The 27,837-nt window shown below is 59.8% G+C and overlaps 1 protein-coding gene across 5 annotated transcripts in view; it reads left to right on the top strand.

Moving 5' to 3' along the window:
* Nucleotides 1-230: 230 nt before the first annotated feature.
* PRR5 (proline rich 5) overlaps nucleotides 231-27,837 on the top strand; it is a 49,270-nt gene continuing 21,663 nt past the window's right edge. Inside the window, exons 1-2 of one of the 5 annotated variants that reach the window (XM_047742087.1) lie at nucleotides 231-434; nucleotides 23,785-23,904. In XM_047742087.1, coding sequence (XP_047598043.1) covers nucleotides 23,795-23,904 — 110 coding nt within the window. In that variant the 5' untranslated portion in view covers nucleotides 231-434; nucleotides 23,785-23,794. Of the gene's footprint in view, nucleotides 435-6,064; nucleotides 6,192-23,521; nucleotides 23,905-27,837 lie in introns of those variants that run through there. The other 4 variants (XM_047742086.1, XM_047742085.1, XM_047742088.1 and 1 more) reach the window with 4 other exon arrangements.

The raw sequence follows: 27,837 nt of genomic DNA on the forward strand, positions 1-27,837 counted from the left end.
CTGATTTTTCCTTTCTGGCTCGCAGCGCCCCGCACAGGCCGAGGCTCGAGGAGAGGGCGCTCAGTGGGCGTTAAAGGACCGCCGCCCGGGGTGGGGGTTGGGGGTTACTGGGTGGCCGGGGACGCCCCATCCCCGGCGGGCACCGCCTACAGCCTGCGCAGTGCACCGGGGTGCGGGATCCGCGGAGGGCGCCCCGGCCCCAGCTCCCAGCTCAGGCGGGCCCCTTCCCCGGCGGCCGCAGGTCGCCTCCTTCCGCGGGTCTGGCTCGCATCGGCTGCGGAGCCCGGGCGGCGGCGGCCGGGGCCGCGTCCGCGTCCTGCGCCCCAGCTGGGGCCCGGGGGCGGGGCGGGGCGGGGCCTCGGCGGCCCCCTCCCCCGGCCCGGGCTCCGGCTCTGCGCGGTGGCGGCGGCGGCGGCGGCGGCGCGGGGACCAAGGTGAGCGGCGGCGACGGGCCCCGGAGGCCCCGCGCGGGAAGGGGGCTGGGGGGGCTGGGGGGTCGCACGCGCCCCTGAAGAGGCCGGGCCGGGGCCACCGGAGCGCCGTGTGTGTGTGTGTGTGTGTGCGCGCCGCGCGTCACGCCGAGTTGCGGGGACATGGAATGGGGTAGGGGTCGGGCGGCCCCCCGGGCAAGGGGCTCCAGCATCTCCCACTACGAGTACCCCGGGACCTCCCAGCTCCTCTCTCGGGGTCTCTCCTTCTAGCCAGCAACCGCCCCCGCCCCACCGCAAGGCCCCGCCCCGCCCCGCCCCCTTCTTGGCTCTGTCTCTCCGGGTGGGTCTCTGCCGGTCTGTCCAGCCGGGTGTCCCCCTGCCTTGTCTCCTGGCCTTCCTTCCCCAGCACTGCCCCCTCCCCATGGCCCCTCCTCCCCTCCCTTTACACTGCTCCCCCTTAACAGAGCAAACAAAGATGGTCAAGGGAGGGAGAACCTCCTTTCGGAGCCCTGTCCGATTTCAGCGCGGGGCCCCACCCCTCTGGCCTCTGCCCTGGGCCTCCTGCCACCTTCCTGTGGGGAGCTGGCCCTGCAGAGCCCTGGGGGGGGCGGGACATGGTCTGGGGCAGCAGTTACATCTGAGGGCAGAGACCCCAGGGCTGGAGCACAGAGGGGTCTGTGGCCTCGGAACTAGGGAGCTCCCCTCACATCCTTTGAGAGGTGGCGGGCAGGGCAGACTTGCCTGCGTCTGGGTCTGGGCGTCTGGCAAGATCAGACCATGCGCTGGACCCAGTTCACAGGAGCAGGGCCTGACGCTTTCTAAGATTGTTTCCAGTGGAACCACAGCAGGGGAAAATGTGCTGGGCTGGGGGAGGGTCCCTGGCCTGGGGGTCACTGGGTGTGGTCTTGGCGCTGACCAGCCCAGCCATTTCCTGTGGGCGGCCTCCATTTCCCCATCCATGCCTTGGGGCACCAGTGACAGGGTGCACAGCTGCCTGGAGTGCCCATCGTGGTCCAGGTGATTAGTGATGCTTTTGGGACATCCCGGCTGGGCGGGAGTTCCCCAGGATTCCAAACAGCATTCCTTGGACTGCATCTGGAGGGTGAGTTGGGGCTCCCTGTGGCCTTGCAGACCTCCTGCACCGGGTGCAGCCTGAGAACCCTTCCTGGAGGGGTAAGCGAGGGGCTCCGGCGGGGGGAGGGCGGTCCAGGACCACCAGATTGTCCTCTTCAATGACAGTGCTTGATAAAACACCAGTGCCTCGGCTCTTGTTCTGACCGGGAATCTGCATCTTAGAGCTCACCCCCCACCCCCACCGCATGCACGTGCAAATGTGAACACCGCTGAACACGAGATCACATACTCCTTCTGGCCCGCGGGCTGTGGGATGGACCCAAGAGCAGCCCAACCCAGGGGCATGGTCTCACGAGTCCCCTGAACAAACTACTCCCCCTCCCTGAGCCCAGGTCCCCATCCGGCAGCGGGTGATGGCCTCCCAAGGGTCTTTCCTACCAAATTGTCTGGGATTCTGAGCCGTTTGTTGAAAATGTGGGGGCGGGAGGGTGCTGTGGCATCAGGGAGACCTTGGTCAGCTTCACAGGGCCACCGGTGGCTGTCCGTGTGGTCCGACCAGTGACTCTGCTTCTTGGGGCCTCCGTATTTTCCATCTGAAAACTAGAAATCCTAGTATCCCCCACTCCTTACAGGTAGTCAGGGGATCCAAGGTGGCACACTGCCTGACACTTGGCAAGCCCCCCCCACCCCCGCGAACCCGGGATGAGCCATGAGAGAGGTGGGCACCGTCCGTGTTTCGGCTACCCGAACGACCTGGTGATGGAGGCGTTCACATGGACGTAATTTCTCACTGTCAGGGAAAGCGGTCGGTGCAGAAATATTTGTTTGCTGATGGATTTGTTTGTTTGTTTCTAATGGATGGATTAAATGGATGGGGCTGGTCGAGCGGCATCGCCTGGGCAGCCGGGCCGCGTTCTGTGGGATCAGCTGGGATGCTGGCGCCAGCCCTCTGAAGACAGGCACTGGGAGATGACATCCAGGTCTCCCAGGTGGCTCCCAGCAGAGCCAGGAGGGGCTGGGGCCAAGAGGAGGAAGGAGACAGCCCAGGGCCCTCTCCCCACCTCTTCAGGTGCCCTGAGTCCTGGGCATTCATGGACGTGAACAAAATCATCTCCTGGGATGTCTGTGAGGAGGGCGGGCTCCCAAGACACCCATCGAAGGACAGGAAAAGCCATTCATTCTTTTATTCATTCCCTCTCTCGTTCCCACTGGCCTTCTCCAGGCCTGGCAGATGGCAGGAGGGTCCCGGTTGAGGCAAGAAGGGAGACGCCACAGATGCCGTCTGAACAGGGAGCTGTAGGGTCAGACTGTGGGGTCCTTGTTGCACAGGGTCACACACTGGAGTCAGGATGTCCTGCTTTAGGCTCACCCAGAAGCCTGGGGTGGCCTCGGGATACATGTTGAAGAAGACCCAGCTACGCCCCGAGTCTGAGTCGGGAGAAGCAAATTAGAGTCTTGGACTGCTGTGAAGACATGGGTTTAGTGGAACAAAAAGGTGACTTCCTGGTGACACCGTAACCCTCTTTTTGCCTTTTAACCACATCCCCCTTAGATGTCTCAGAACCAAATCTCAGCGGGGGAGCACCAGCAGGATGAGGGCTTTGAAATCTGTGTGTGACCCCAGTTCTGGTGACTCAGGAATCCCTAAGTCCAGGACACGGCTCCGGGCGGCGGGGAGGAGGAGCCAGCCAGGGTCAGAGAGGGGCTGCCGAGGCCGGGGACTGCAGAGTCAGGCCTGCCTGTTGTACATCCTGACAGCACCATCCAATAGCTGTGTGGCCATGGGAAAGCTGCCTAGCCTCTCTGAGCTTCAGTTGTGTCGTCTGCATTGGGTCGCTTGGACGAAACTGTTGAGATGATCAAAACCTTGGTTTCCCGAGCCAGGCTGCTTGGGTTTGAATCCCGGCCCTGCCTGTGCCCAGCTGTCTGACACGGGCAAGGCCCTCGACTTCTGTGCGCCTCGATTTCTTCATCTGGAAAGTGTTGAGAATTGCAAGCACTCGGAGCATAGGGTCGCGGTGAGGATCTGGTGGCTCCACATAAGGCCCTGAGAGGGACAGTCCCTGTGTAAGACAGGAAGAGTGGCGGTCCAGCCACCGGCTCTCGCCGTCACAGTGCTCTGACGTGTGGCCTTTCGCTCAGGCTGGCGTTGGGCCTAGAGTTACCGTCAGCATTGGTATCAGCGTTAGCATCTTTGTGCCCCTCCGGCGTGGCAAGAGGACTCAATGCCTGGCCCGGGGAAGCCTTCAGCTCCTTCTCGGGCCCATCTGTACCCTCCGGGGAGGACAGTGAGGCCACCGACTGTCTGCGCCCTGGGACAAGTGGGGGTAGGGTGCAGGGGCCGGGCCCCTTCTGAAAAGATTATCAAGAAAATCTCAACTCATTTCAGCAGGAAGTAGTGCTCTCTCCTCTGTTCTGATTCCAGAGTGTGGGCTGACCCCGGGGAAGAAGGGGGCTGCTGTTTCTTGAGCACCTACCATGTGCCTGGTCCCATGTGCAGATTCTCCAGGGACTAGCCAGCCCAGAGGGTGATCGTGGCCAATTCAGAGAGGCCAAGTGGTTTGCCTGGAGACCCGGGCAGCAAGGACCAGGACTGGGGTTCAGACCTAGGCCGACTGACAGGTGTGCACGCCCCCTTTCCACCCCTCCGTGCTACCTGCCTGAAGGTCAGAGAATGTCACCAAAACACCCCGACATCAGGACCCACCACAGTGGGCTCCTCTGACCCCAGCAGAAGTCTTGCTCGTTTTCTAGAAGGTTCTTAAGGTTTTGCTGTCTGTGCCATCAGCTGAACTGGTTAAAAACCTTCTATGTGTTGCCCCAAGCAGTTTCTCCAGCACCAGCAGTGTGCCCGGAGCCCAGAGGAGAACCCAGGAGGAAAGATCAGGGGGAGGGAGGATCCAGGCTGGGAGGGAGGCCCCCATTCAGCACCAGGAGACCTGTGTTCTGGTTCTGGTTCTGGTTCTGCCACATACCCTTTGAGTCTGAGAGGTCATTCTCCGTGCCTCAGTTTTCAAATCTGTGAAATGGAAATTTCAATTTCTACCCTGTTTGGTTCCCATGAGGGGAGGGGTAAGGTAAAGCTACAGAATAGTAATAGTCAGCACATAAGCAGCCCTTGAGATGCACCTCATGTAACCCTCCAAGGCCATGGTATGATCCCGTTGTACAGATGAGGAAGGCAAGGCACAGAGAGGTCAGTCTCTTGTCCAAGGTCACACCACTGGTAGGTATTTAGGTCTGATTAAGATGGGTGGAAAGCCAGCCATCAAGGCCACATATTGATAATAAACATGATGCCCCCTGCTTGGTTATTTCCTGTGACAGGGAGCTCACTACCTTTTGAGTCCCTAGGACTGTTAGTTTCGGACTTGAGTAAGTGGTGGTGATGGTCCCTGGCCCAGTAGACTCAGCATGGAAAGGGAAGGCTGGGAGCATATGCTGAGCTTGGCTTTGATCGTGCTGGGAAGCCCAACCGTGGAGAGGTAGGGAGCTATGGTTTTCGCTCTGTTACGAAGTGGGGGTAAGAACCCCGCAGCACAGGGCTGCTGGGAGATGTGAACAAGGGGGTGTGATGTCAAGTTTCTGGCAGCAGCAGGGGCTGGAAACATGGCGGCCGTTACTACTGTCGTGTCATTACTCCGGCGCTTCCTGTTAGTATTAGGGTTATTTGGGTCCCGTGTCCCTAGGAAAATCACGGACCCCTGTGAACAGGAGCCAGGCGGTCTATGTCCTTGGGTCCCACCTTAAGACGTGCTCAGTATTTATTGATTGGACGCCTGATGTCCCGCTCCTTCCAAAGAGAATGTCTTCATGTGGGCAAAGTGCTGGGAGACCTTTCATTTACAGAATCTCATCCTGTGCCCCACGAGTGGGGATCATTAGCTCCATTTTAGAAACAGTCTTAGATAGCGTGATGGGCCTGCCCAAGGTCACACAGTAAAAAGGAGGAAAGCCAGGAATGCTTCCTGGAGGAGGTGGCATGGCACTGGGCCACCAGGATGGGACGTGTGCCTGAGCCAAAGGGCAGAGGGGGCTAGTGCTCTAGGCATGGTGAAGAGGAATGTAGGAGCTGTCCATGGGGCAGGGCTGAGCCCCGCACCCAGCCTGCGGCTCACAGCCCAGGGCAGGGCAGAGTGTGGGTGAGGCTCAGGGGGCATTTGCTGAGCCGAGCTGACCTGAAGCCTCAGCGGAACAGTAACGTGCTAGCGGTCTGGGCTCCTGACCCCACCCTGCACCCCACCCAGCCACTTCCTTCTGTCCGGGCAGGAAGGAGTGTTCTGCCGGCTCAGAGGCGGCAGGCACCTTCTTGGGGACGGCTCTGTGCGCAGTGATAAAATATTTATCCGAAACAGCGGCATCTGGGCTTCCCTGCACAAGGCGCAGCCAGGGGGTAGCTCCCCTCCCTAGACCTGCAGCCTCCCTGCATCCTGCTGAGTCATAGGGCAGCCCAGGGAGCCCCCTGCCTGCACCCTCCTTGGCCCCTCTGCCCTTTGGCCGTGTGTGCACCTCCTAATGTGTAAGCCATTCAGCTGCCCACAGGGCGCCCAGCACAGTGAGTGCTGAGGGCTCCAGAGCTTATGCAGCCGCCAAGGTCACGGGCAGAGGAGGCCCCAAGGCCAGGATCCCTGTGCACTCCTTGGCAGGGTCCCACCTCCTTGGTCCTGACAGCAGCCAGCAAGGGAGGTAGGACCTCTTGCATCTCTCTTGGGGTTGGGGAAGGATACCAAGGCTCCGAGCAGGGGTGCGGCCGGGGTGCGGCCGGTCAAGTCTCCAGCTGCTAGTGGCTGAGTGGAGGTTTGGCCCTTGTCTGTCTGACTCCTGTCCCTGGGAGGACAAACTCAGTTCTAGCCAGAATCGGGGGCTGGGCTGTCTGTCCGTCCTGATGTGACCCAGAGCTGTGACTTCGGGTTTGTGCTTTTGATTTTCAGAGTAAAAGCAACAACAAAAAACAGTAGCAGATGGCTTCTTCCTACAGCCTCATGGTGGGGAGGAAGAGCAGGGGTTTCAGATTCTTTTGTTCGCTCATTCATAAAATATCTTCTGGGTGCACTGGCCGCGGGCCGCCATGCGAGGCTCCGTGGACCCATGGGGGACACTGATGCCACGGTGGGGGGAGCTCACGGAACCATCAGGGCTGGGTTCAGCGCCCAGGCCCGCTCACCGCCTGCTTACACGTTGGGGGAGCTCTGGCAGGCCGCCCCACCCCTTTGAGCCTCGGTCTCCAGGCTGTGGCTTGAGGGTCAACTGCTCTTTCCTGAGTGAAAATCGCACCTGTGTCATTTCTCTCTGTCACCTCTGCACACCAGCCTGCTGGGCATTCACTGGCCTTTGGACCAGGTCTGGTTTCCAAGAGGCCCCAGCAAGCTTTGCGGTCAGCTCTCCCAGGGAGGAACCGGAGGTGGTGCCCCAAAGGGCTTTGCAGAGCTGCTGCTCTAAGGCAGTGGCTTTTCCCAAGGGGCTTGGAGCTCTGAAGGTAGGCTCTGGTCCTGGAGCCGCACTTGTCGCCCGCAGGTGTAAGAGGGAGCCCGGTCACATGCAAGCTACTGATAGGATACCTGTGGATGGCCGGGGGTCATCTCCACCCCCCCGGGGACCCCCACCCCCGTGCTAGATCAGAGTCACTGTCACCCCTCACTGCCTGCCCATGCACATGGGGCATCTCGTCTGCCTATTTCCTCTTCACTCTTCCCTCCTCTCGGCCTCCCCAGGTGTCCCTCTGCCTGGAACTCTTCGTGTCCTTCTTCAGCTTCACTGGGGGTTTCCCCTGGTTCTTCAAGGCCCTGCTGGAAGGTGCCCTCCTCCTCCAGGAAGCCTTCTCAGCTGCCCCGCATCCACCCAGGCAAGATGGGGCAGCCCGTGGAATCCTGGCTTCTATATTTGCGGCAGCATTTAGCACCCCATGCTCATCTGTTCCCAGTCTCTCACCCTCCAAAGGCTCCAAGGTGGGGCTCTGCCTGATTCATCTCTGGGTCCCCAGGCTCAGCCTGGGGCTGGCGCAGAGAGGAACCCCGGGAGCGTCTGATGAATGGACGAGTGAGTGAGTGAGTGACATCCAGGACCGAGGCAGGGTTTCAGAAACAGGTGGTAAGGGACAGGAGTAAAGCTAGGAGGTGTGCTCCGTGGGGAAACTCACTGCCTTTCTGGACCAGTCTCTGCAGACAGGGACTCTGTGTACCTGACCTTCAGAGACAACGGACGTTCAGTGGGAGAGGAAGGATTTCTGAGGCCATGAGAGAGACAGCTGGCGTTGCAGAGCCCCGGGGATCAGGAGGGCTGGCCTCCCGGCCTTGGAGCCATGTGACCCCGAGCAGCTCGTCCCATCCGTCAGGCCTCATGTCCGTCCTGCAAAGCCAGCATTTCCGTGTTGGAGAGAAGCCGGCAGGTGGCAGGGCGCGTTCAGTAACATGCACGTGTGTTGAGAGGCATTTGCTAAAAACTAGGAGGCAGTTGCCACAAAGACACATCCCCTGCCTGCTGGGCATAAGTCTCCATCGGACTGGCCTGACATAGTCCGATGAGGGAGGCTAATGGAACGCAGACCCATGGTGCCATGGAGTTGTCACAAAGGGCAGCCCAGGGGAGGCCTCGGCCCAGCCATCAGCTTTGAGTAGCTGGCACCTTGCTGGTGGGTGGGTTTGCTCAGAAAGCAGGTGGGCTAGGCCTGTGAGTGCTGCGTAGCTGGAGCCCTGAAGGAGGGTGAGGCAGGGGTGGTAAGAGCCTGGAGGAGAGGGCTGGACGGGATCCTGAGTGATGCATCGGGGAGAGGGCGTGTGCCCCGCCCCAAGAGCATCGCAGGAACAGCATCCCCTGAGCCCTGAGCCCTCCACCCGCTGGCCTGCAGGCCCTTTGCACTAAGGAGCCCCTGAGATCCTTGCCCTGACCTTACAAGGTAGGCACTGCTGTGTCCCCATCTCACAGAATGGGAAAACTGAGGCCAAGTCACAGTAAGGGACAGAGCTGCACTTTAAGTGCAGGTCCATTTGTCTCTACAGCCTAGCTTGGAACCCCTGGCCTTCCCTGCAGCCCTGCCCCTCACAGAGCCTCCAGGCCTTCTGCTGGCTCATCTGCAGAGAGGGCGTCAGCAGCTGACATCATAGAGCAAGGGGGCACCGTCATAACCCTCACCACCTCCAGTCCTCCCTAAGACTTGTTCTGTCGTCTGTGGTCAGGGCGTCACCCAGGATGCCTGGTTAGGGGACGAGTTACAGCACAGGAGGCACCACGGGGACAAGTGAACCCCCAGAAATGGGAAATGAGTGTCATGTCCCAAGATCAACCAGAAAGAGCTCTAGGCAGCAGCAGGCCCCTGCCATGGAGATCTGTCCACTGAGTCACGGGGGGGGGGGGGGGCCCAGTGCAGGTGAGCCTTCCTCATCTTTACCTGAAGGTGCAGAGAATGAGCAAGTGAAGGGAAAAGGCCTCCTCTGTGCTGACAGTCAAGGTCAGGGGCCATCATCTTGGTCTATCGGCTCCAAGGCCAAGAGGGCCCTCCAGGAGACTATGGGCCCTCATGTTGGGGGGCTGGGGGGAGTTGCTAAGAATGTCTCTGAGATAGACGAGCTTCTCCCCTGTATGTATGCTAGCAGGTGCTGTAGGCAGGAGGGAGGAGGAAGGGGCCTGTGTAGGCCCCAGCCAGGGCTCACCATCTTTGCTCCAGCAGGAGCCCTGTTGTCAACTGCACAGGCAAAGTGGGGTGGGCTGGGCCTTCTGGGTGTGGCCTTGGATGCTGAGCTCTAGACATGCCCAGTGCAGGCCTCTGCCCCTGTTGGTAAATGGGAACTGCTCCCTCCCCTCAACATTGTCTCTTCCTGCCAGAGCAGTTACGATGCCCAAGTAGACCCCAAGGCTGGCCCAGGGTAAAAGATTTGGCCAAGATCAGATTCAAACCCAGCACTTAGTTCAGGGCCTGGCACATGCTAGGTTCTCAAGAAATACTCACCGAATGAAAGGGAGGGGAATGCACGCAGCCTCTGGTCCTGTCCTCACAACCCTGTGTCCCCGGTGAAAGGTGGCTAGCAGCCTGCCCACCTGAGAATGCTGTGTGTGAATTCTAAGGTATACTTATAACTGCAGAAGCCAGCCAAGGAAAGAGTCTGGAACATGTCCTTAATAGTGAGGGGTCCCACTCTCAACCTCCAAGCAGCCTGGGCAGTGCTGTCCTCCAAATGCAGATGCACACGCACTGTGATGGGGCTCATGGAGGAGACGTTAATGGGTTAGGTCACCCTGGGCAGGGTTTTGTAGGATGAATAGGAGTTGGCTGTCCAGGCCAGGCTTAGAGGAAGGTCTTACCAGATAGAGTGAAGGGCAAGCATGTGGCCATGGACCGGGCCTGGCCTCCAAGGACAACAGCTTTCTCCAGGATGTTGACCTCCACTTTCATTCATCTGGGAGGCTCTTGACTCCCCTTCCTCTCCCCTCACACATCCCCAAAGCTGACAGCCTGGTGGGTTACCTACAAGAGGGCTGGGAGCTTACAGCCTCATCCTTTTGTCTCATCCCTGTGGCGCAGCCCTAGAGACCCCTTGCTGTCACCTGGCCCTCCAGTCGGGACGGGGGGAATCCCTGCGGGGTGAGCCAGCACAGGGGAGGAGTGGCGCTTACAGGTGCTACAAGGCACCTCGCTGCCTTGGTTCCCAGGGAAGAGCTAGCGCTCATCCATCCCCACCTTGTCCACCACCCACACTGGGAGCCACAGGGAAAGAGCCAAACCAGGAACTACCAAGAAGACCCGAACGAGGAGCCCCTGGGGGGCCAGACCAGGTGTCTGGGCAAGGCTGTCCTCCCACATCCGGGACCCAGAGAAGAGCTGAGGGAGAGCAGGTGGCAGGAGGCCGCGTCCGCCTCCAGGTCAGAGTCTAGCTTTCTGGCTCAAAGGACTCAGCAGATGAGCAATAGACACCAAGCCTGGGGTGACTGCATCGTGCTCTTGGGGCCCCCAGAGAGCCCGGATCTGAGCCCAGCCAGCTGACCTTGCCTGCAGACAAGGGTTTCCCAAACTGATGCAGGTCAAGAGGGGCTGGGGACAGGCCCCAGGGCTTTTCAGCTAATTGAGCCTCGTGTGACTCCCCCCACCCCCAAGTGCTCACAGAGCCGAAGCTATGGGTCCAGCCTCATCTTGGTAGCCCAGTGGGAGGGGCTCCACGTTGTTGGGTGAGGTCACCCTGGGCAGGGTTTTGCAGGATGAATAGGTGTTGGCTGACCAAACGCAATGGCCCCCATGCCTCATTTCACATACATGGCCCCTTCCACCATCACCATTGCCCCGTGAGGTCCTGTCATCATCCTCACGTGACATGAGCAAGTTCTCATGCTGGTGGTGGTGGAACCTGGTGGGAGACTGAAGCCGACAGAACCTAGGGGCCAGCCGGGTTTGCGGTGCAGGAAGGGAAGGGGACTGGAGCTAGCCCATGGACATGAGAGGTCTGAACCCCAGGCAGTGGCCTTTCTAGAACCTTCACACACCCCAAGGCCGGCAGCATGGCACACACTCTCCCCACAGGGTCCACATCCCCTACCTGGTGGGGCTCTTGTCCTTCACATGCCCTACAGGTCTGGTCCCCCTGGAATACCTCTCACCTCACCTGGCTTCACTCCAAGCCCAGCTCTTGGGGCTCTGGGGACACAGGGGCCAATCCTGGAGGGAGGCCCTGTCTGTCCAAGCTCCAGCTATGGCCTCGCACTGGACAGGTCTGGGACAGCAGGTGCAGTGGGTGAAGAGCACGGCAGGAAGGCCCGAGGGGCACCTCCCGACTGCCTGTGTGGCCTTGTGTTTACCGCTCCAGAGCCCCTCCCAGTGGGCTGCTGGGAGATTACATCCTGTGGAGTTGCTGAGCGCAAGACCTGCCCCTGCTGAGGTGTGGCCCACCGGGCCCTGCAGAGAGAGGTCATCTTTCCAGACCTGTTTAAAATATCACAGCTGCTGAGGGCTCTTCAGGACTCCCCAAGGCAATCTCTGTCCTCCACCCACTGCCGGCTGTGACACTGCCCACCCATGACTCACCAGGAGGTGCTCACAATGACTGATGACTCTGTGGAGGTGGCCTCCGGGTCAGAGCTGGGCTCAGATCTCAGCCCTTCCCTTACCTGCTGTGCACCCAGGGCCAGCCAGTGTCTTCTGAACTGCAGCCTCCTCATTGTGAAACAGAGCAGGCATTCTGACTGGTAGGGCAGCCCCGCGAGGGAGGGAAGTGGGTTCCCAGCACCCAGTAGGACCTCAGCATCTGCTCCTTTTCCCCACACATTAGGACAATCCTACCTGTGGGTGACCTGTGTGTCCCACTGGCCTGAGGCCTCAGTCTCCCTATCTATAAAATGGACAGCTGGACCCTATGAACTCCTGGTGCCCTTTGGGCTGGGCTTCCTGTGGGAACCAGTGGAGTGAGGAGGGCCCAGGGAGTCAATGTCAGAGCAGGGTGGCCCAGCACCCTTCACTGGGGACCCCAACTCTCATTTCCTCCTGCTGCTACGGGTCAGGTGGTTTTGTTAAATGCCTTTCTTAGACCCTGTGTCAGTTCCCAAACTTAAACCACGTTCATGGATGGGGCGGGTGGGAGGGGAGTGTAGGATCCGTAGACACAGGTGCATGCAGAGGGACCCCAGGGGGTGTGGGAGAAGGTCCTGTCCCCACAGACACCTCTGGGAGTGGAATCCTGAGTCTCTCACTCCCCTGCCCTGCCCCCGCTGGCCCCAGGAAGGGTGATTGGTGCAGCTCCCTCTGCTCAGTGGGGCCCCGGGGGAAATGGCCCACTGCTCTCCCTGACCCCCGTGTGCCTGCAGGAACATCGCCCACAGCTTCACCAGCCTGTTTACACAGCACAATTAGTGGTCCCTGCGTCAGCGGGGATTGCAATGGTGTGATCGTGTGTGACCTCCCCAGGTCTGTGCTTGGCTATTAGAAAAATGTCCCTAAAGTCAAACCCGTGGCTGTGTTGTTACTATAAGCGTTATCAAGATGTACCTGGAATGACAAAACAAATAAATAAATAAAACCTGCCAGGAGGTTCCAGCACACCTGTGAGATATGGACTGATTTTTGACTCTGAGCTTCCTAGAGACCAGAGCAAAGAGGAAGGATCAAGCCCGAGAGTTGAATGCCCTTCAGAGGAGAGCACAGGTTTTCCTGGTAATGAGACCCGAGGGATGGTCCTTCTAGGAACCCGCAGGGAGGGGTCCCATGCGATGGGCTGACCCGCGTCCTTGGTATTCCCATGGTCTGGATTGATCCAAGGACCTGGTGTCTGGAACAGGGTCCCCAGGCTGCCCTAATGGCAGGGGAGAGGGAGGAGGGCATCCTCACGGGGTCTGCGAGAGGGGCCCAGTGAGGTCCCATAACCTCGAGAGGACTGAAGGGTCCTGGGTCATCTTCAGACTCCACACAAGGATTTTACCTTCGTCTGTTAGAGAGAGAACCATGTGTATTTAAGTACAGAAATAACCTTTTCCCTCCTCCAAATCTGTCCCCTCGCACACACCTAGCCAGGTGCCCAGGAAGCTGGGACCACTGAGCTCTGTCCCCATGCCCAGGACGCTGGCTTCCCAGTAGGGAGCTGGCTTTTATAACATCATGCGTTCTTGTTCTCTGGTACACCTTTGACAGTGTTAAGCAAATTCACTTCGGGGTCTCTTTCCAATGGTTTCTTGGCTCAAGCCCTCGGGAGTTTTGTTCTGACAGTTGTAGCTTGTGCCTCCTTCCTGCTGGTGGCCGGTTTCCCCAGGCGCTGCATCCTTGGGATTGAGTTTCTTTCCAGCCAGGGGTTATCTGTAGACACCTGCCCGGCTCGGGGGGCCTGACCCTCCAAGGCACCTTCCCAATGGCTCGGGTGGGCTGCCCCCAGGCTATCACCAGGCTGGTCAGATGGTGGGCAGATGTGGGCAGATGCCCACACAGGTTCCAGGAGACGTGCATGCTCTTCCAGCTCCCTGGAGCTCAGGGAGACACACCAGGTTTCTTGGGCATCTCTCTTGGCCCGGGGGCAGATCTTTTTCTCAGCTGCTCATTTATTAGAGGAACAGCCCCTAGAGAGCCCTGGCTTTGTGTGAGGGACTCGGTTGCCTCTCGCACCTACCTGCTCCCTCAGCATCTTCCCTCCTGACTGCTGGTTTGACCCTCTGTCTCAAGGCCCCAGCTTTTAGCTCCTGGCCTTTTCCTGGGAATTCGCTGTTATGCTGATTAGAGCACAGTGAGTGGAGCGTCTGAGACTGTAGAACACAGTCCTGGGAGCCAGACCATCTGGGCTTGCACCCTAGCTCAACCAGCACAGGATTGCTCAGTTTCCCCATCTGCAAAATGGGCACAGCAATGAATGAGGTTGCTGGAAGTGCTAGAATCTCGATGCCCTAAGGCACGGAGAAGGTCCCTCCACGTTGAACAATCGCGTCTTTCCAGCGTTCTTCGAGGCAACACCCTTCAGTAAAATCAATACTAAATACGATCTAAGTACAGGAATGAAACGGTCTGAATGATAATACTAGTATTAACATTCTGGCCCCTGGCAACCTTCCTCCTTTTCTTACAAGCGCGTATGAAAGTTACGCATTTAGAAGACGTGTCATTTTTTTAATCCAGCATTTCTAGGAGATGGGCGTAGGGACAGAGCTTTCATGCTGTGTCATTCTTAAAATTGTCCAACCTCTTGACCTTTGAGTGGTCAGTGCAGAAGAATCCTAATGCCCCCTACGGACGACTGCTTCTTATAGAGAACTTTCCAGAGTCTGCTAAGCACCTGTCTCCAAGGCTCCTTATGAAATGGCAGGCCACCTCTGGAGTCCGGAGTCCGGTGGAACCCGGCTCAGCCACCAGTGAGCTCCATGACTCAGCTTCCCATCAGTTCAGACCCTCCACCCCTTATCTGAGACCCTCAGGGCTTGATGTGACCTGGGAACTCCTGCTGGATTTTTGAGTGCTGATCCAACCTGTTGATAGCTGGCAGGAGACACCAGGGCGAACTCCTGGGGACTGTGTCTCTCTACCGGATCTGCACAGAGGGGGGTAGACAAGGACTCCAGATAGCCTCAGATCAGAGCAGATCCAGATTTTGTGGCCAGACTCTGAAAAAACTTGAATTTTCAGAGTTTGTGCGTTTCCTGGCTGTGGGATCTGCAGTGGGGGAGAGAAATTAGCCTCAGCTCTCCGTTCCAGCAGCAGAAGGAGGGATTTACCGTCCACAAGCAGGGCCAGGGTCAGTGGGTGGAAACCTGTGGGGAAAGGGGTACTCTTGTGACCGAATTCTTGCTGAAGGCAGGACAGGGTGATAAGATACAGGAGGTGGGGGTTGGGCTAAACTGACCCGGCGGGATTCCTGCTCAGACTGGATCCTGCGAGGGTAGGTGGGAAGCCCAAGGTCAGTCCAGTGACAGAGGCTCCAAGGAGCTTGACCAAAGTGTGGTCAAGAAGGAAAGGCTTTGTCTGTGTCCACCCGGCACATACCACGGGCCTCTCCACTGCAGCCAAAGGCCTCAGCAAGCGCCCAGTCTGATGGAGGAGACAGACCTCCCATTCAGGGGGAAGACAGCATGGTGGGGAGGACAGTTACTGATAACAGCTCATACCGACGAGCACCCACTGTGCACCTGGCCCGTTTTGTATCTGTGGACACCTGTTCAGCCTTGGGAATCACCCAGGGAGGAAGGTGTTGTTCTGGTTCTCAGTTTACAGGTGGGGAAACTGAGGCACATTGACCAAGACTCGTGAGCCCGAGGCAGACGGCTGTTCACCGGTATAAGCCACAGCCCATCCCCTGAACCAGGGCACTCTGCTGTCTTAGTACTATTATTATCATCAATATCGCTGGAGAAGAAATGAGTTGGAGGAGAGGGAGGAAGGGCATCCCGGGCGGAGAGCAGCGCCTGGCAAAAGGCCCAGGGGTGGGAAACAGGCAGAAAGTCTGGAGAACAAGCAGTCACTCTGTCTTCTGCTTGGAAGTTGGTGGCAGACGGGGGCCTGGACAGGCTCAGCCAGGGATGAAGCGGAATGGAAGGAATGGAAGCTCGTGCCCAGATTGTGGAGGGCCTCGGACCCCGAGCTTGGAAATGTGGAAATCTTGCAGGCGGAGATGCTCCTCTGAAGCCTGTGAGCTGGGTAGCGAGTGAGCGTGCGGGTGGCAGGGTGGACCCTGACAGGCTGCGAGGCCCGGAGGCTGTGTCTGGGGGCGGGGAGGAGTCCTGGGCCTGCAGAGGCTTGGGGGCCCAGACGGGTGGGCAAGCTGCGGGCACAACCCTGCAGCCAGTGCTGGGTGGCCCAGTGGGGGCTGGGTGGAGGGCAGGGGAGCGGTACCTGCTCCGACTTCAGGTGTGGAAGGGCCTGGCCTCCAAGCAGGTGAATTCCGTCCACAGTCCACCAGGCGGGAAGCCAGGGACTGGAGTGGGCAGCCCGGTGTCCCCCCCGGCCCTGCCCTTCACCGGCCTGTGACCCTGTGGGTGACATCAGGATCTGGGAACTTGGTGTCCACTTGTAGTAGGGAATGAGGCTACCCAGCAGGAAGGGTTGTGGTGGGGATGTGTGGACCAGGCCCTCAGGAAGGGACACCTCCCACCCCTACAGGGAGACGGAACACCGCCCCCAGTCCTTCCAGTGCATCTCAGCGGTCTGTTCCCCATTGTTAAAATCCACCCTCGTGGCCTTTGAACCATATTCTTGCAGGAGTGGGGCGGATGGCTCGTGGAACAGCCATTCCCCTGCTGGCTGGACACACCCTCCTCCAGGACCAAAGCCCTGAACTTGGCAGAGTCCAGACAACCCAATGTCACCTCCTTCCTGGGCTCTTTGGGCTTTATTGCTGAACTCGAGAATGCAGGCCAAGTTTGGATGCCACCGCTTTCTACATGCCCTGCTGGATCGGAGTGCCTGCCTGGGACTAGTAATTCCTAGAGCCCTGGGACCTGCCCGGAAGGGTCATTAGTGAGGGGTCACAAAGGAGCAGTGAGTGACAGAGCCCTTCCTAAGGCCCCCAGTCCTGCACCCAGCCTCCCCGTTCTCTCGGGCTCCCTCTCCTATGTCTTTGGTTGTCAGGGTAAGTTCCAATATCCTGAGTGGTTGTTCTTTCCAAGGATTCTTCTAAGGAAAGGCTGCTGGCCAAGGAGGCACCCGAGGGAGAAATAAAGCTGTCCACCCCACCTACCCCCGCAATCTCCTGGGGTTTGTACGTTCCTATTGGAGAAAGCAGGGGTAAGGGAACACGAGTATCTCCAGTTGGCTGGCCTTGGGGCCCGACCTGTCCACGTTTGGATGTCAGGTTCCCAGATGCGGAGGTCAAAGCCAGGACCTGGGGGCGTGCAGACCCTGTGGGGAGAAAGGTGATGCAGTCGTGTCTTAGGTCTGTCTTAACAGAGGACCCCAAGCTAGAGGGCTTGCTACAGAAACTTACTCTCTCGAAGTGCTGGAGGTCCAAAGTCTGAGCTCAAGGTGGGGGCAAGGCTAAGACTCCTTCCTTGTCTCTCCCAGCTTCTGGTGGCTGCCGGCATTTCGTGGCGCTGCTTGGCGGGTGACCTCCCCACACCCGTCTGCCTCTGTCTTCACACGGCTGTCCTCCCACCATGTCTCCATCTGTGTCTTCACAGGGTCTTGTAAATTGCCATTTAGGGTCCTCCAGGATGACCTCATCTCAACCCGGTCACATCTACAAAGACCCTCTGGCCACACAAGGTCACGTGCACAGGGACCAGGAGTTAGGACTTTAGCATGTCTTTTGGGGGGACACAGCTCTACCCCCAACAGGAGAGCAGCCTGGATACCCCCAGGACTCCGTCTGGCAGGCGATGACTGTGTCCGTATCCAAATCAAGTTGCAGCGCTGGATGGGGCTGGCGGGGTCATCCTCCCCTGGGAGGGGGGTGGGAAGGACGTGCGTCTGCGCAGCAGTGGTCCCCAGCTCTCCCCGCCCCGCATGCAGCCGACCGTGCCTCTAGATGTGATGTTGATTACGGACGAGAATCAGCGGTGTCTGCCGTTTACTCCAGGCCTGCTCCGTACCGGGCCCCTGGCAGACACACACTGCTCATGAGCAAAGGAGGTCATCGAGTGCTCCAACGTGGAGTCTGGGCAGCCTGGGTTTGAATCCTGGCCTGGCCGTGTGGCCTTGGACTAGTCACTTAAACGTTGGGGCCCCAGCTGGCTTCCCTATAAATGGGGATGGTAGGGGCAGCTGCCTCTGTATAGAATGGCTATGGGAAGTCAGGGTGCACGTGGCAACAAAGCAGCCCAAGCAGGTGCTCCCTGAGCACAACATTCGGTCACCGCTGTCACATTCCCTCGCATTTGTGCTGCCGGGTCCGTGGTCTGTCTCCCCGTTTCATTCAACAGAGAGGACAAGGCGCTGGAGAGTAAGAGGCTGGCAGGGCAGGTGGGAGCAGGGAGCGGCCCCTGTTTTGGGGGGCTGTGAAGCCTGCGACCTCTGTTGTGCCCTGCTCCTGCTCTGCCTTTACCCTCACTGTGCCTCGAGCACCTATTTATAGACCCGAATCGGGGTTATCCAACATCTGCCAGGAAGGACCTAGGACGCTGCTTGTTCGAGACCTCGCTTACGGACGGGCAAGTCAGGTTTGGAGAGTTGTATGGATGCAGTCATGGGGTGACCGCGGGGGAGACAAGGGTCCTGTGCTGATCGGAACCTCCTCACCCGCCCCTAGAACTGGATCCAGAGCAAGTGGAGGGGGAGTGTTCTGAGAACAGAGGCCGGAGACCGCCTGCTTGGGGAAAAGCTCGGAATGGGGTCCTGGTGGCCGTGTGATGGGGCCGGGGGGCTCAGCTGGTAGAGAGAAGACTGGAGGGGCACATGAAGATGTGAGGAGGTGTTGGACGGGACAGGAGCTCACCCCATGATGGCAGAGACCCAGTCTTTCTTGTCCCCCACTGTACCCCCGACACCTAGGACGTCTGTAAGAAGTGTTCCATAAATCTGTCTGCAGTGTTCACTAAAGCACGAGGGAGGCGGGCTTTGCCTCACCAGCAGCGCTGTCCCAGCTCCAGAACTTCATGGCCGACCACTTGAACAAGCAACGTAATCCCACTCGGCCTCAGTTTCCCCATCTGTGAAGTGGGAGTATTGAGAGTTGAGCCTGGCTCTAAGGCCACCAGAGGCACATTTCCTCTGGACCAGCATGAGCGCAGGACCCACCGGCCCCAGGCTTGGCAAGTGGGAGTCTCTGTGAGGTCCCCCCACTCATGGAAGACGACAGGTGTCACTTCTGCTGCCCATCCAGCCCAGGATGACGAGCAGCTGTCCAGCCTCGGGACGGTCATTGAGGACAGCACATTGCAAGCCCTTCAGGGATGACCAGCAGAACCATGGGCGATGCTGGAGGCAGCCGGCATCACAGCTCTGCCGCACGGCCCTAATCGGAGCCATTACAGAACCCCATGGTGACATGCATTGTCCCGTTCACCTCACCCCGTCGCAAGGCAGACGTGTCGCCATCCCTGTTCACCCCAGAGAAGCGAGGAATGAGCCGGGCACTCCTCCCATGGCCTTGGCTCCCTGCGTCTAAGACCCCCAGGGGGCAGGAGGCACGGTCCCAGCCGGCTTCGGGAAGCACCAGGCTTCACCACCAGGGGGCAGACGTGCCCCCCCAGCAGCCGGTGCCTGGAAGTGGGCAAGGCGCGAGCGACTGAGGACAGCGCTGGTGACAGTGACAGAGCTGGCAGCCGTCCACCCGTTACCCCCATCCCCCAGGCTGGCCTGGCTCCCGCTTCCGCTCTGCCACTTGCTGACTGGAGCTGCGGGCATGTGCCTCTCCCCCAGCCTAGATGGCCCCGGAGGACACGGTACAACTATGGTGGCTGCCCCGGGCCCTGGGCCCCCTTCGGACCCGGCCGTGTGGGCTGACTCCCCGCTCCGGGTGGCCCACGGACACAGGCTGGCGTCCCCGAGCTCCAGAGCTCACCCTGGTGGACTCGACGTCTGGAGGTCCGGGGAGCAGACCTGCGAGTACTTCCTGCCCTCCGTGCCACGTGCCGGACTGCCTGTCCAGGAAGTGAGGGGCTGAGCCAGGCTTAGGGGTTTGCGGAGTCCGGGGGACCATGAGAGTCCCCTCAGATGCTCGTTAGTCATCCCCAGGCCCTGCCCCCAATCATCCTGACTGAGGTTCCCCGCAGGAGCAGGACAAACCCCACGGCTCTTTCTGATCCAAAGTCTTGGTGCCATGAGCCAGAGGACGGGGGCCAGGCCCGTCCCACAGGTCACTGTTGGTCCCAGTGCCTTTCCTGTAAAGACAAAACCTTGGGGCCAGGCCCTCGGCACAGTCCTACCGTGCGCCTCAAAGACACCTGGATCCCCATTTCTGGCCACGTCTGTGGGAGCGCATGGTCCCCAAAGGGCTTTGTGGTTCTCAGTCCCCATCCTTCACATGCACCCGTGGGGGCTTGGTGCAGCGAGGCTCCTCACCCCCAAGCCCATCCATCTTACAGATGGGCAAACTGAGGCCTAGGAATCACCTGACTTGGTGGCAGGGCTGGTGGACCCCAGGTCCGGCTGCTCCATCGAGGGCTCTCTGTGCCATCAGAAGGACAAGTCCTGGGGCCCCTCTTGGTGACCAGGGCCCTGTACCAACTCCTGACACCCCACTGGTGGGTGGGAGGGACGACTAAAGCTCCGGTCCTGGGGGAAGAAAGGGCACGGTTGGAGCTATCTGACCTGGCATGGGTCCAGAGCAAGGGTACTCTGACAGTGTGGGGGACTGGAACCCCAGTCTCCCAATCCCTTTCACAGAGGGCATTTCCCTCCTGTGAGTCTTGGCGCAGATGGACCCTGCCCAGGGCCACCCTTGCAATATAGTTACTCAGTCCCCACCCGCTCATCAGGCCCGGAAGTCCCCATAAGCAAGTGGAGGGCCTGGTGGGCGCCCAGAGCCCCTCTGTCTGCCTGCGGGGCCAGCAGCTCAGCGAGGGCTGTCACGTGGGGCCTCGGGCCCAGGAGGCCCGGTCATCTGATGCTTCCCAGGAAGCCAGAAATCAGGGTTTCTATGTCAGTCTCTCCATCGTAAAACCTTGGCCGCGCACAGTTTTGGGGTTTTGTTTTCCCCCGCACTGCAGGCTGTGCAGAATCCATTTAGGGGCTTGGCTCAGTTTGTGGCCACCCCATTGTCCCCTGTTCTGGGGGATCAGAACGGTCTTGTCTCTTCCTGGCCTCAGCCTCAGATTCCAGCCCGGGGGGTTGGCTGCTCCCCTGGGCTGTCGAGCCCCACCCCCATATCCCTATACCCCTCGCTGCCTTTCACCTGCCCAAACCCAGGGCAGCATCCCCTTCACCTGAGTGTCCCATACACACCGACTCTGAGCTGTTTCATGGAGGTCCTCAGCTGGGGCTAGGGCACGGTGACAGCAAATGTCCTTAACACAGACCGGCAGGCAGGGTTGAAGGCCCTCGGCCATCCCTACCTCTAGAATTTCTTGCTGGCCCCTTGTTCCAGAACGCTGTTCTCCACCACGGCTCCCAAAGCCCCCTTTCCACCAAGACCCCCCTCAGCCCTTCCTCCTCTCCCTTCCTCCCACCTCCCGCTCTGGGCTGCCCTTACCCACATGCCACCCATTTTCCCTTTAATTTCTCATCCAGAGGGGTCTGCCTCCCTCCCACATCGAGCTGGCCCCTGCTGCCAGACTGCCCGCCAGCCCACCCACCTGAGCGTGCCCAGCAAACAAAGCCAGCCCTCCCCTCCCTGGCTTGGGAAACCACCATAATCACGTCCCACCCAGAGTCCAACCCCACAGCCCTGCTCCGCCCCACTTGCCCCACTGGTGGCTACCGTGGCTCTGCCTCCGTGCATCCGGCGGGGCACGTTCAACAGAGCATTTGCCTTCCTATGGTCTAACGTCGTCCCTCCGCTCCTGTGCACGGATGTTTAACTGTCCCTTCTCCTCAATCAGCGCCGCATTTCTACTGCGCGCCGGGTTTGGGAACGTAGTGCTGACCCAGTTTAGTAGTCCCTGCCCTCCTGGCTCATGGCACTAGGGCGGCAAATTCCCCAAATGACCAGAGGGCAACCCCGGAGCCTAACCCAGGGTGGAGGCTGCCGAAGAAGGAGGAGATGACCAGCGCCGAGGGAGGTGTGTGGTTCCCGGCCCAGCAGGTGGATGGGCGTGGAGGGAGCATACAGGCTCCACGGGTGTTTCTAAAGAGGTGAGAAACCCCCAAGGGTAAGGAAGGGGCCAGCTCAGTCCTTCCTGGCCTGTCCGCTCACACCAAGCTGTGCGAGTCTCTGCCTTGGGGATGACGGGCTCTGCGGGAGTCCACAGTCTCTGGTCTCCACTCCGTCGAATTTTGAGCTCAGGGCGGGGAGTCTGATGGTCATGACCCTGCCTCCCTAGGGTGAGGGTCATGTCTGACCCACAGCAGGGACTTGGGAAATGCCGATTGACTTTAACCGGGCCATGTGTCCCTGCGAGGTTCTCGTACGCTTCATACGGGGCTTTCTTGGCCCTCAAAGCCACAAAAGGCAGCCCATCTGCTGCTTGGCCTGACCCTGGCAAACCACGCCTCCTGGAACATTCGGCAGAAAAGAGCTTCCATTTGGGGGCTGAGCCAGGCCTCACCACTGCCTCCTTCAAGCTGACTCCTGTCTCTACACTGCATCAGACTGAATGAGCTAGCCCCCACCCAGGGAAGGGAAGGAACCCCTTTCTCAGGGGGCGGGCACTTTGGTTCTGCCATTAAGAGGCAGCAGGAGAAACACATACTCTGGCATAAAGGAACCAGGGGCCTCTGGGCCTCAGTTCCCTGTTCTGTATGACACGGTGTGGGGGGGTGGCCTCTGAGCCTCCACCGCCTGCTGAGATTCGAGGATCCGCCGCTCCTTTCTCCCCACTGATTTACAGGGGAAGTGTCTATGGGAAGACAAGGGAGCAGGGGTTGTGGTGCCAGCAGACCGTGATCAGCACAGGCACGGCCCCAGGGACTGTCCAGGAGGTAGGATGAGGACAGCGATGCTGTGGGGCCCTGTCTGATGGTTGGGAGGGGGTGATCTGGGAGGGGCTGTTTGCGTGCCTGTGCCCTGTGCTTAGGAGGCCTGCGTTGGCCCAACTTTGCCATTTGCTGATTGTAGGTGCTGGGTGGGTTTTTTTCACTTTCTAGGCTTCATCTCCTCCACTGGGGAATGGGAAGAAGCATTCCCACCTCTGTATCGATACTCAAGATAAATAAATAAATAGAAGAATTCCTACCTGGTAGAGAGAGATTGGCCTGAGGCCAAACATCTAAAAGTGCTGTGTAAAGCGTGGAGAGCGCCAAGGCTGTGCCCGCCCTTCACTGGGGTCACTGTCCCCAGCCACCGAGTCTTAGGGGACCCACTTGTTTCTGCCATCCCTGATACCTGGAGGGGTGGGTGGAGCGCCAGCTCTGCTGGTTTCTGCGGTGGAGAGGCCACTGGTGATCCCCCCAGGCCCCAGTCTGGCGGCCCCTCCACACCAGGGGAGGGTGACTTGTCATGCCCAGGCTGGGCTTCGGTGGGGTAGGGTCCTGGCCCGGTGCCCAAAGGGTTCAGGAGGTCTCCACCTCCTGAGAGAAACTGGGAGGAGTTTGCGTTCACGTGGCAGGGTCTGGAGGGATCCGCGTGGGCACAGCCTTTGTGGGGATGGCCAGGAGGGGGTGACTATGGGTGAAGCATTGGCAAAGGCGGTCTGGGCATAGGGTGGGGCAAGGAGTCCCTGAGCATTGTGCTTGTGGCTGCGGTGGCCAGCTCAGGGAGGACGCTTGGGGTTGGGTTGTGCGTCCCATGCGTGTTGGCTTCCTGGGGGCATAGGTGGCCCTCGGAAGACCCGAGGGGTCCAAGCCTGACCCGGAAGTGGACACCTAGGGGGCTTTGGGGCGGCCATGGCCGAAGAGGCGCAGACCCCGTCCCCACTAGTGGCCCCGCCCTCAAGGCCCCGCCCCTGATCACACCCCTTTGCTTGAGGTCCCGCCTCGGCCCGGCATAGCCACGCCTCCTCTCCCGCCCCGCCCCCCCGGGCCGCCCCCGTTCCCCCCCCCCGGGCCGCCCCTGTTCCGCCCCCGGACCGGGCCCCGCCCCCGGCCCCGCCCCCGCCTCCTTTTGCGCCGGGTCCGCGCTGCGGGCCGCGCTTCTGGCGCTCCACGCTGCGGCCGCTCGGAGCAATGATTAACCCGGCGGGCCAGCCGGCGCGGGGCCCGGGGCGGAGGCGCGGGGCCGAGGCGGGACCCCGGAGGGCCGCTCGGCTTCCTGCTCTCGCCCAAGTTTCCTCGTAGAGGGCGCAGTGCCGGCCGGGGCCCGCGGCGCGGCGTGGCGCAGGGCGCGGCGCGGGCCGCCGGGGTCACCATGAGGACTCTCCGCAGGTTGAAGTTCATGAGTTCGCCCAGCCTCAGTGACCTGGGCAAGAGAGAGCCGGCTACCGCCGGCGCGGACGAGCGGGGCACGCAGCAGCGCCGGGCCTGCGCCAACGCCACCTGGAACAGGTAAGGCCGCGCCCTCCGGGCCCGCCCGGCGGGCCCGGGACCTCAGAGCCCGGGGAGAGGGAGCCTTCTGTCCGGTCCGCGCGCGAGGAATGGAGCCCTGAGCGCCGCGCTACTTCGCAGTTAGCAAAGAACTTGCTCCGTGGGAGTTGTGCGGGCAGACAGGGAAGTTTAATGTAACGTGTTTCTGGAAGGGAGGGACGAGACCGCGGACTCAGGACTCGTCCTGCAGCGCCCAGCTGGTGGGCGACGGGGTGGGCCTGGAACCCGCGTGCTTGCCTCGCACCCGGGGGTCTTCCCACGTCTGCGTCCCGGTGCTCGTGGCCATCTGGGAGGTAAATCGAGCAGGAAGTGTTTTTCCCATTTCGCAGATGAGCAGATGAGCCTCAAGGGCGCAGTCGGTGGGTGGCCGCTGCGCTTCCTGTCTCTGAGTAAAGGTCCCTTTGGTCGGAGGGAGGTGGGCGGGTAGCTTCCCCTGAGCGGCCCCTTGTCCTCCCAGCTGTCAGCAGGGGTGCAGCAGCTGCCTGGCATTCCTGAGACGACCCTCCCCCCTGGGGGCCTTTCCCAGACTAGCAGGGGCGTGGGAAGTCCCCCCACCCCCAAGCTTTGTTTGAAGAGCGAGGCTGGGATCCGGAAAAGAGATGGTTTATGTAGTGGGATTCCCCAGCGTGTCTGTTCCTGATCCCTTTTCAAAGTAGACATTTCCACCAAAAGGAAAAGGGAGGGGTGGGGCATGGAGCAAGAGGCCGTTCAGGGGGGCTGTGAATGCCCCACCCCCCCACACACACCTGGCAGGGAATTGTTGCCAGATGCTCCACTGGCTGTGGTCCTGGCCCCCAGGAACCCGGCTGTCCGTGTGGCCACCCAAGGAGAGTTTCTTGAGTATCCCAGTGGACACAGGGCCACCAGCCTGAGACCCTTGTCTGGGTACTAGGCAGGACCCCATCATCCATGTGCTTGGCTTCTGTCCCCTACCAGGTTGCAGACTGCTTGTGGCTGGGTTTGCCTTAGTTTCCCTGTCAGTGGGTGTGTGCATCCCTCCTTACAGAGCCAATGTGGAGACAGTGAAGGAAGGTGTGTCACGGGAGAATGTCAGTGACCCACTGACTGCACAATGTCCCAAGAGTTGATTTCTCCTGTCTCAGAATTCAGGAGATAGATGCTGATCCCCTCCCCACACCAACACACACACACCAACACACACACACACACACTCTCTCTCTCTCTCTCTCTCTCTCTCACGTCTCTGCTTTCGCTTAGTGGTAGCCAAACAGACTTAGTTCAGTTTCCAGCTCTGCCTCTTCCCCACTGTGTGGCCTTGAGCGAGTCAATCAACCTCTCTGGGCCTTAGTTTCCATAGCCACAAAACAAGCTCATAAGGGTGTCCGCCTCAGGGGCTGTTGTAGGGATTAAATGCAAACATACATATTCAAGCCCTCCGCGCAGTGCCCAGCACATGGTAGGGACTGGGGAGGGGGGCAGACAGAGGAAGGGCACCGGCTCAAGGGCTTAGACAGCCCCCTGCCCTTGTGACCCTGGGGCCAGCTCTGAGTCTTGGGGAGCTCCAGGAGGGGACTGCAGAAAAAGGCCACCTGAGTCCCTCAACTGCTTTTCACTTAATGGCATTTAGAACCAGCACCTGCCAGACTTCAGAAGAACACGTTTCCTCTCCCCCTGCTTGAGTCTTCCATCCCTTGGGCACCTGGCCGCTCCCATCTGACGTCTTGTACTTCTCCTATGCGCCCGACGCCTTTAGGTCCCTCGGTTCCCTTAGCCCAGAGAGGGAGTTACTTCTCTCATCTCCCCTTTGAAGGTGCAGAAGAAGACACAGAGCGCCCAGCAGACCTGCCCATGCTAGTGTCACCCACGTAGGACACGGTAAGGCGAGAGCCGCTGCTCTCTCCTCTCCAGACAGAGGGTGCCGAGCCAAGGAGAGGCAGGGCGCCTTCCTCTGCCCTTCCCTGAGTGGGAGCTGTGTGGAGCTGGGGGTCCACTCTGGTCTCTGCCTGCCACCCCTCCTTGCAGTGCCCCAGGCGGGGCAGGACAACAGCCCTCATACAGGACAGCCTCGTTCGTCTTCAGGGCCCGCCTGGCTGAGCCGGGCACTCCTCATTTGGAGTCCAGGGCGGCGGCGGGACAGTGCTCCCTCCGTAGCCTTCTGCTCCTCCAGCTTCTGGTGGTTTCTTGGCTTGTGGCAGTCTGCTTCCGTCTTCACGTGGCCTCTCCTGGGTCTGTGATCGAAACTCCCTCTCCTTTCTCTTGGAAGGACACCAGTCATTCGCTCTGGGGTCACCCTCATCCCGAACGATTCCGTCTCAGGATCCTTACCTAAGTCCATCTGCGAGATCCTGTTTCCAAAGTAGACACGAATTTCTCGGGGACCCCATTCAGCCCACCACAGTGACCCTGGGCGCATCCACTAATTTCCTGTGCATCTTTCCTCATCTGGACATGGGGCCAACATACAAGGCTTGCTCTCGTGAGAACGGGATCTGTGCGTTCACTGAGACATTCATCCCTGTGATGTGTTCCCTCGTTCCCTCCTGTGCTCCCTGGCACTGGGCGGCTTCTGGGGCCAAGAGTCAGCAGAGAAAGAACAGCTTCCTGAGTTGGGGGAGGGAGTCAGGAGATAAACAGGGACACAGGTAAAGGGATGAGGTCACCGCAGTTCGCATTTAGTGCCCGGGAGAAGATAAACTGGGCGACAGGTGAGTGCTGTCAGTCTTTCCTCCAGGATCTCGATTCCGGGGGTGCAGAAACGGGAAGTGTTTGAGTGAGTGCTGGCTGCCAGGCACAGTTGTTTCCTTCTCTGCTGGGCGGGTTTGTCCCCTGAGCCAAGCCAAGCACAGGGCCCCAGACAGGCTGTTCCCACCTGCAGCTCCCCGCCCCCCACCTCCGTCAAGGGCCGGGACATGGCGCTCTGTGCATGCATTCCTCCTGGGCCGCCCCAGTTAGCTCCTGACACGGTCTGGACCCCGTGCAGGGGTGGGGCCACTAGTTCCGTGGAGGTTATGCTCTTGAGCTGAGGGGCGAGAGGGAGCTCCCCAAACCTCAGCCCGAAAGGCCTGCCCAGCGCAGGTCCCCTGGGCTCGTGTTTGGGCCAGAGGTGTTAACCGTTAATGGAGTTCATGTTGACTCTCGTTCCCTGCTGGGCCTGAATGCTCTGGGCCTGGAGAGCCCGGCATCTGTCCCAGCTTCTAGGTGTGGGAGGGGAGACCCCAGGCAGGGGTAGTGTGGGCCTGTGCTGTTCCACGCACACTGCCCTGCGTGGGACACTCCCTCCATCCCCATCGTCTCCCTCCAGGGCAGGGGTGATGGTCTTCAGCTCCAGGGACCGGACTTGCTTAAAACCGCGCCCTAAAAGTAAATAAATAAATTGATAAATACATAAAAGAATTATCATAAAAAAAAAAGACCCCATACTAATGTCAGGGTCTGGGGGTGTGACCCCAGGTCTGACTTGAGGTCACGGCTCGGGACCAAGAGAGGCGGGTGTTGGTGGTAAGAACCTGGAGGCTGGCGGCAGCTGCCTTTTGGGCACTCCCCTGCCCTGGGCAGGGGCCGCCTGCGGAACCCCTACAGAATGAGAATGTTCTGCCTGATTCCAGCAATGCTAGCCCCCACCCCCAGCTCTGCACTCACTTAGTGAGGGACCCTGACCAAACGTGAGACCTGAAGGCGCTCCTGTCATTCCCCAGCGGCCCTCAAATGTGGGGCTCAGCAGCCCCATTTTGCAGGCGAGGACACAGGCTCAGAGAAGTTTGGGAACCGGCCCAGGTCTCTACAGGGAGCCTGGGCAGAAGCTGGGATCTAACCCAGGTCCAGCTCCAAAGCCTGCATGTCTGCCACTACCTCAGGGGAGGGTCTCTGAGGGGCCGGTGGAGGCTCCCGGGTGATCCCTTGGTTGGGGGTGGGGGTTGGAGGCTGCTGGGGGCC

This window comes from Lutra lutra, chromosome 8 (assembly GCF_902655055.1).
Source record: "Lutra lutra chromosome 8, mLutLut1.2, whole genome shotgun sequence".
Classification (NCBI taxonomy): Eukaryota; Metazoa; Chordata; class Mammalia; order Carnivora; family Mustelidae; genus Lutra; species Lutra lutra.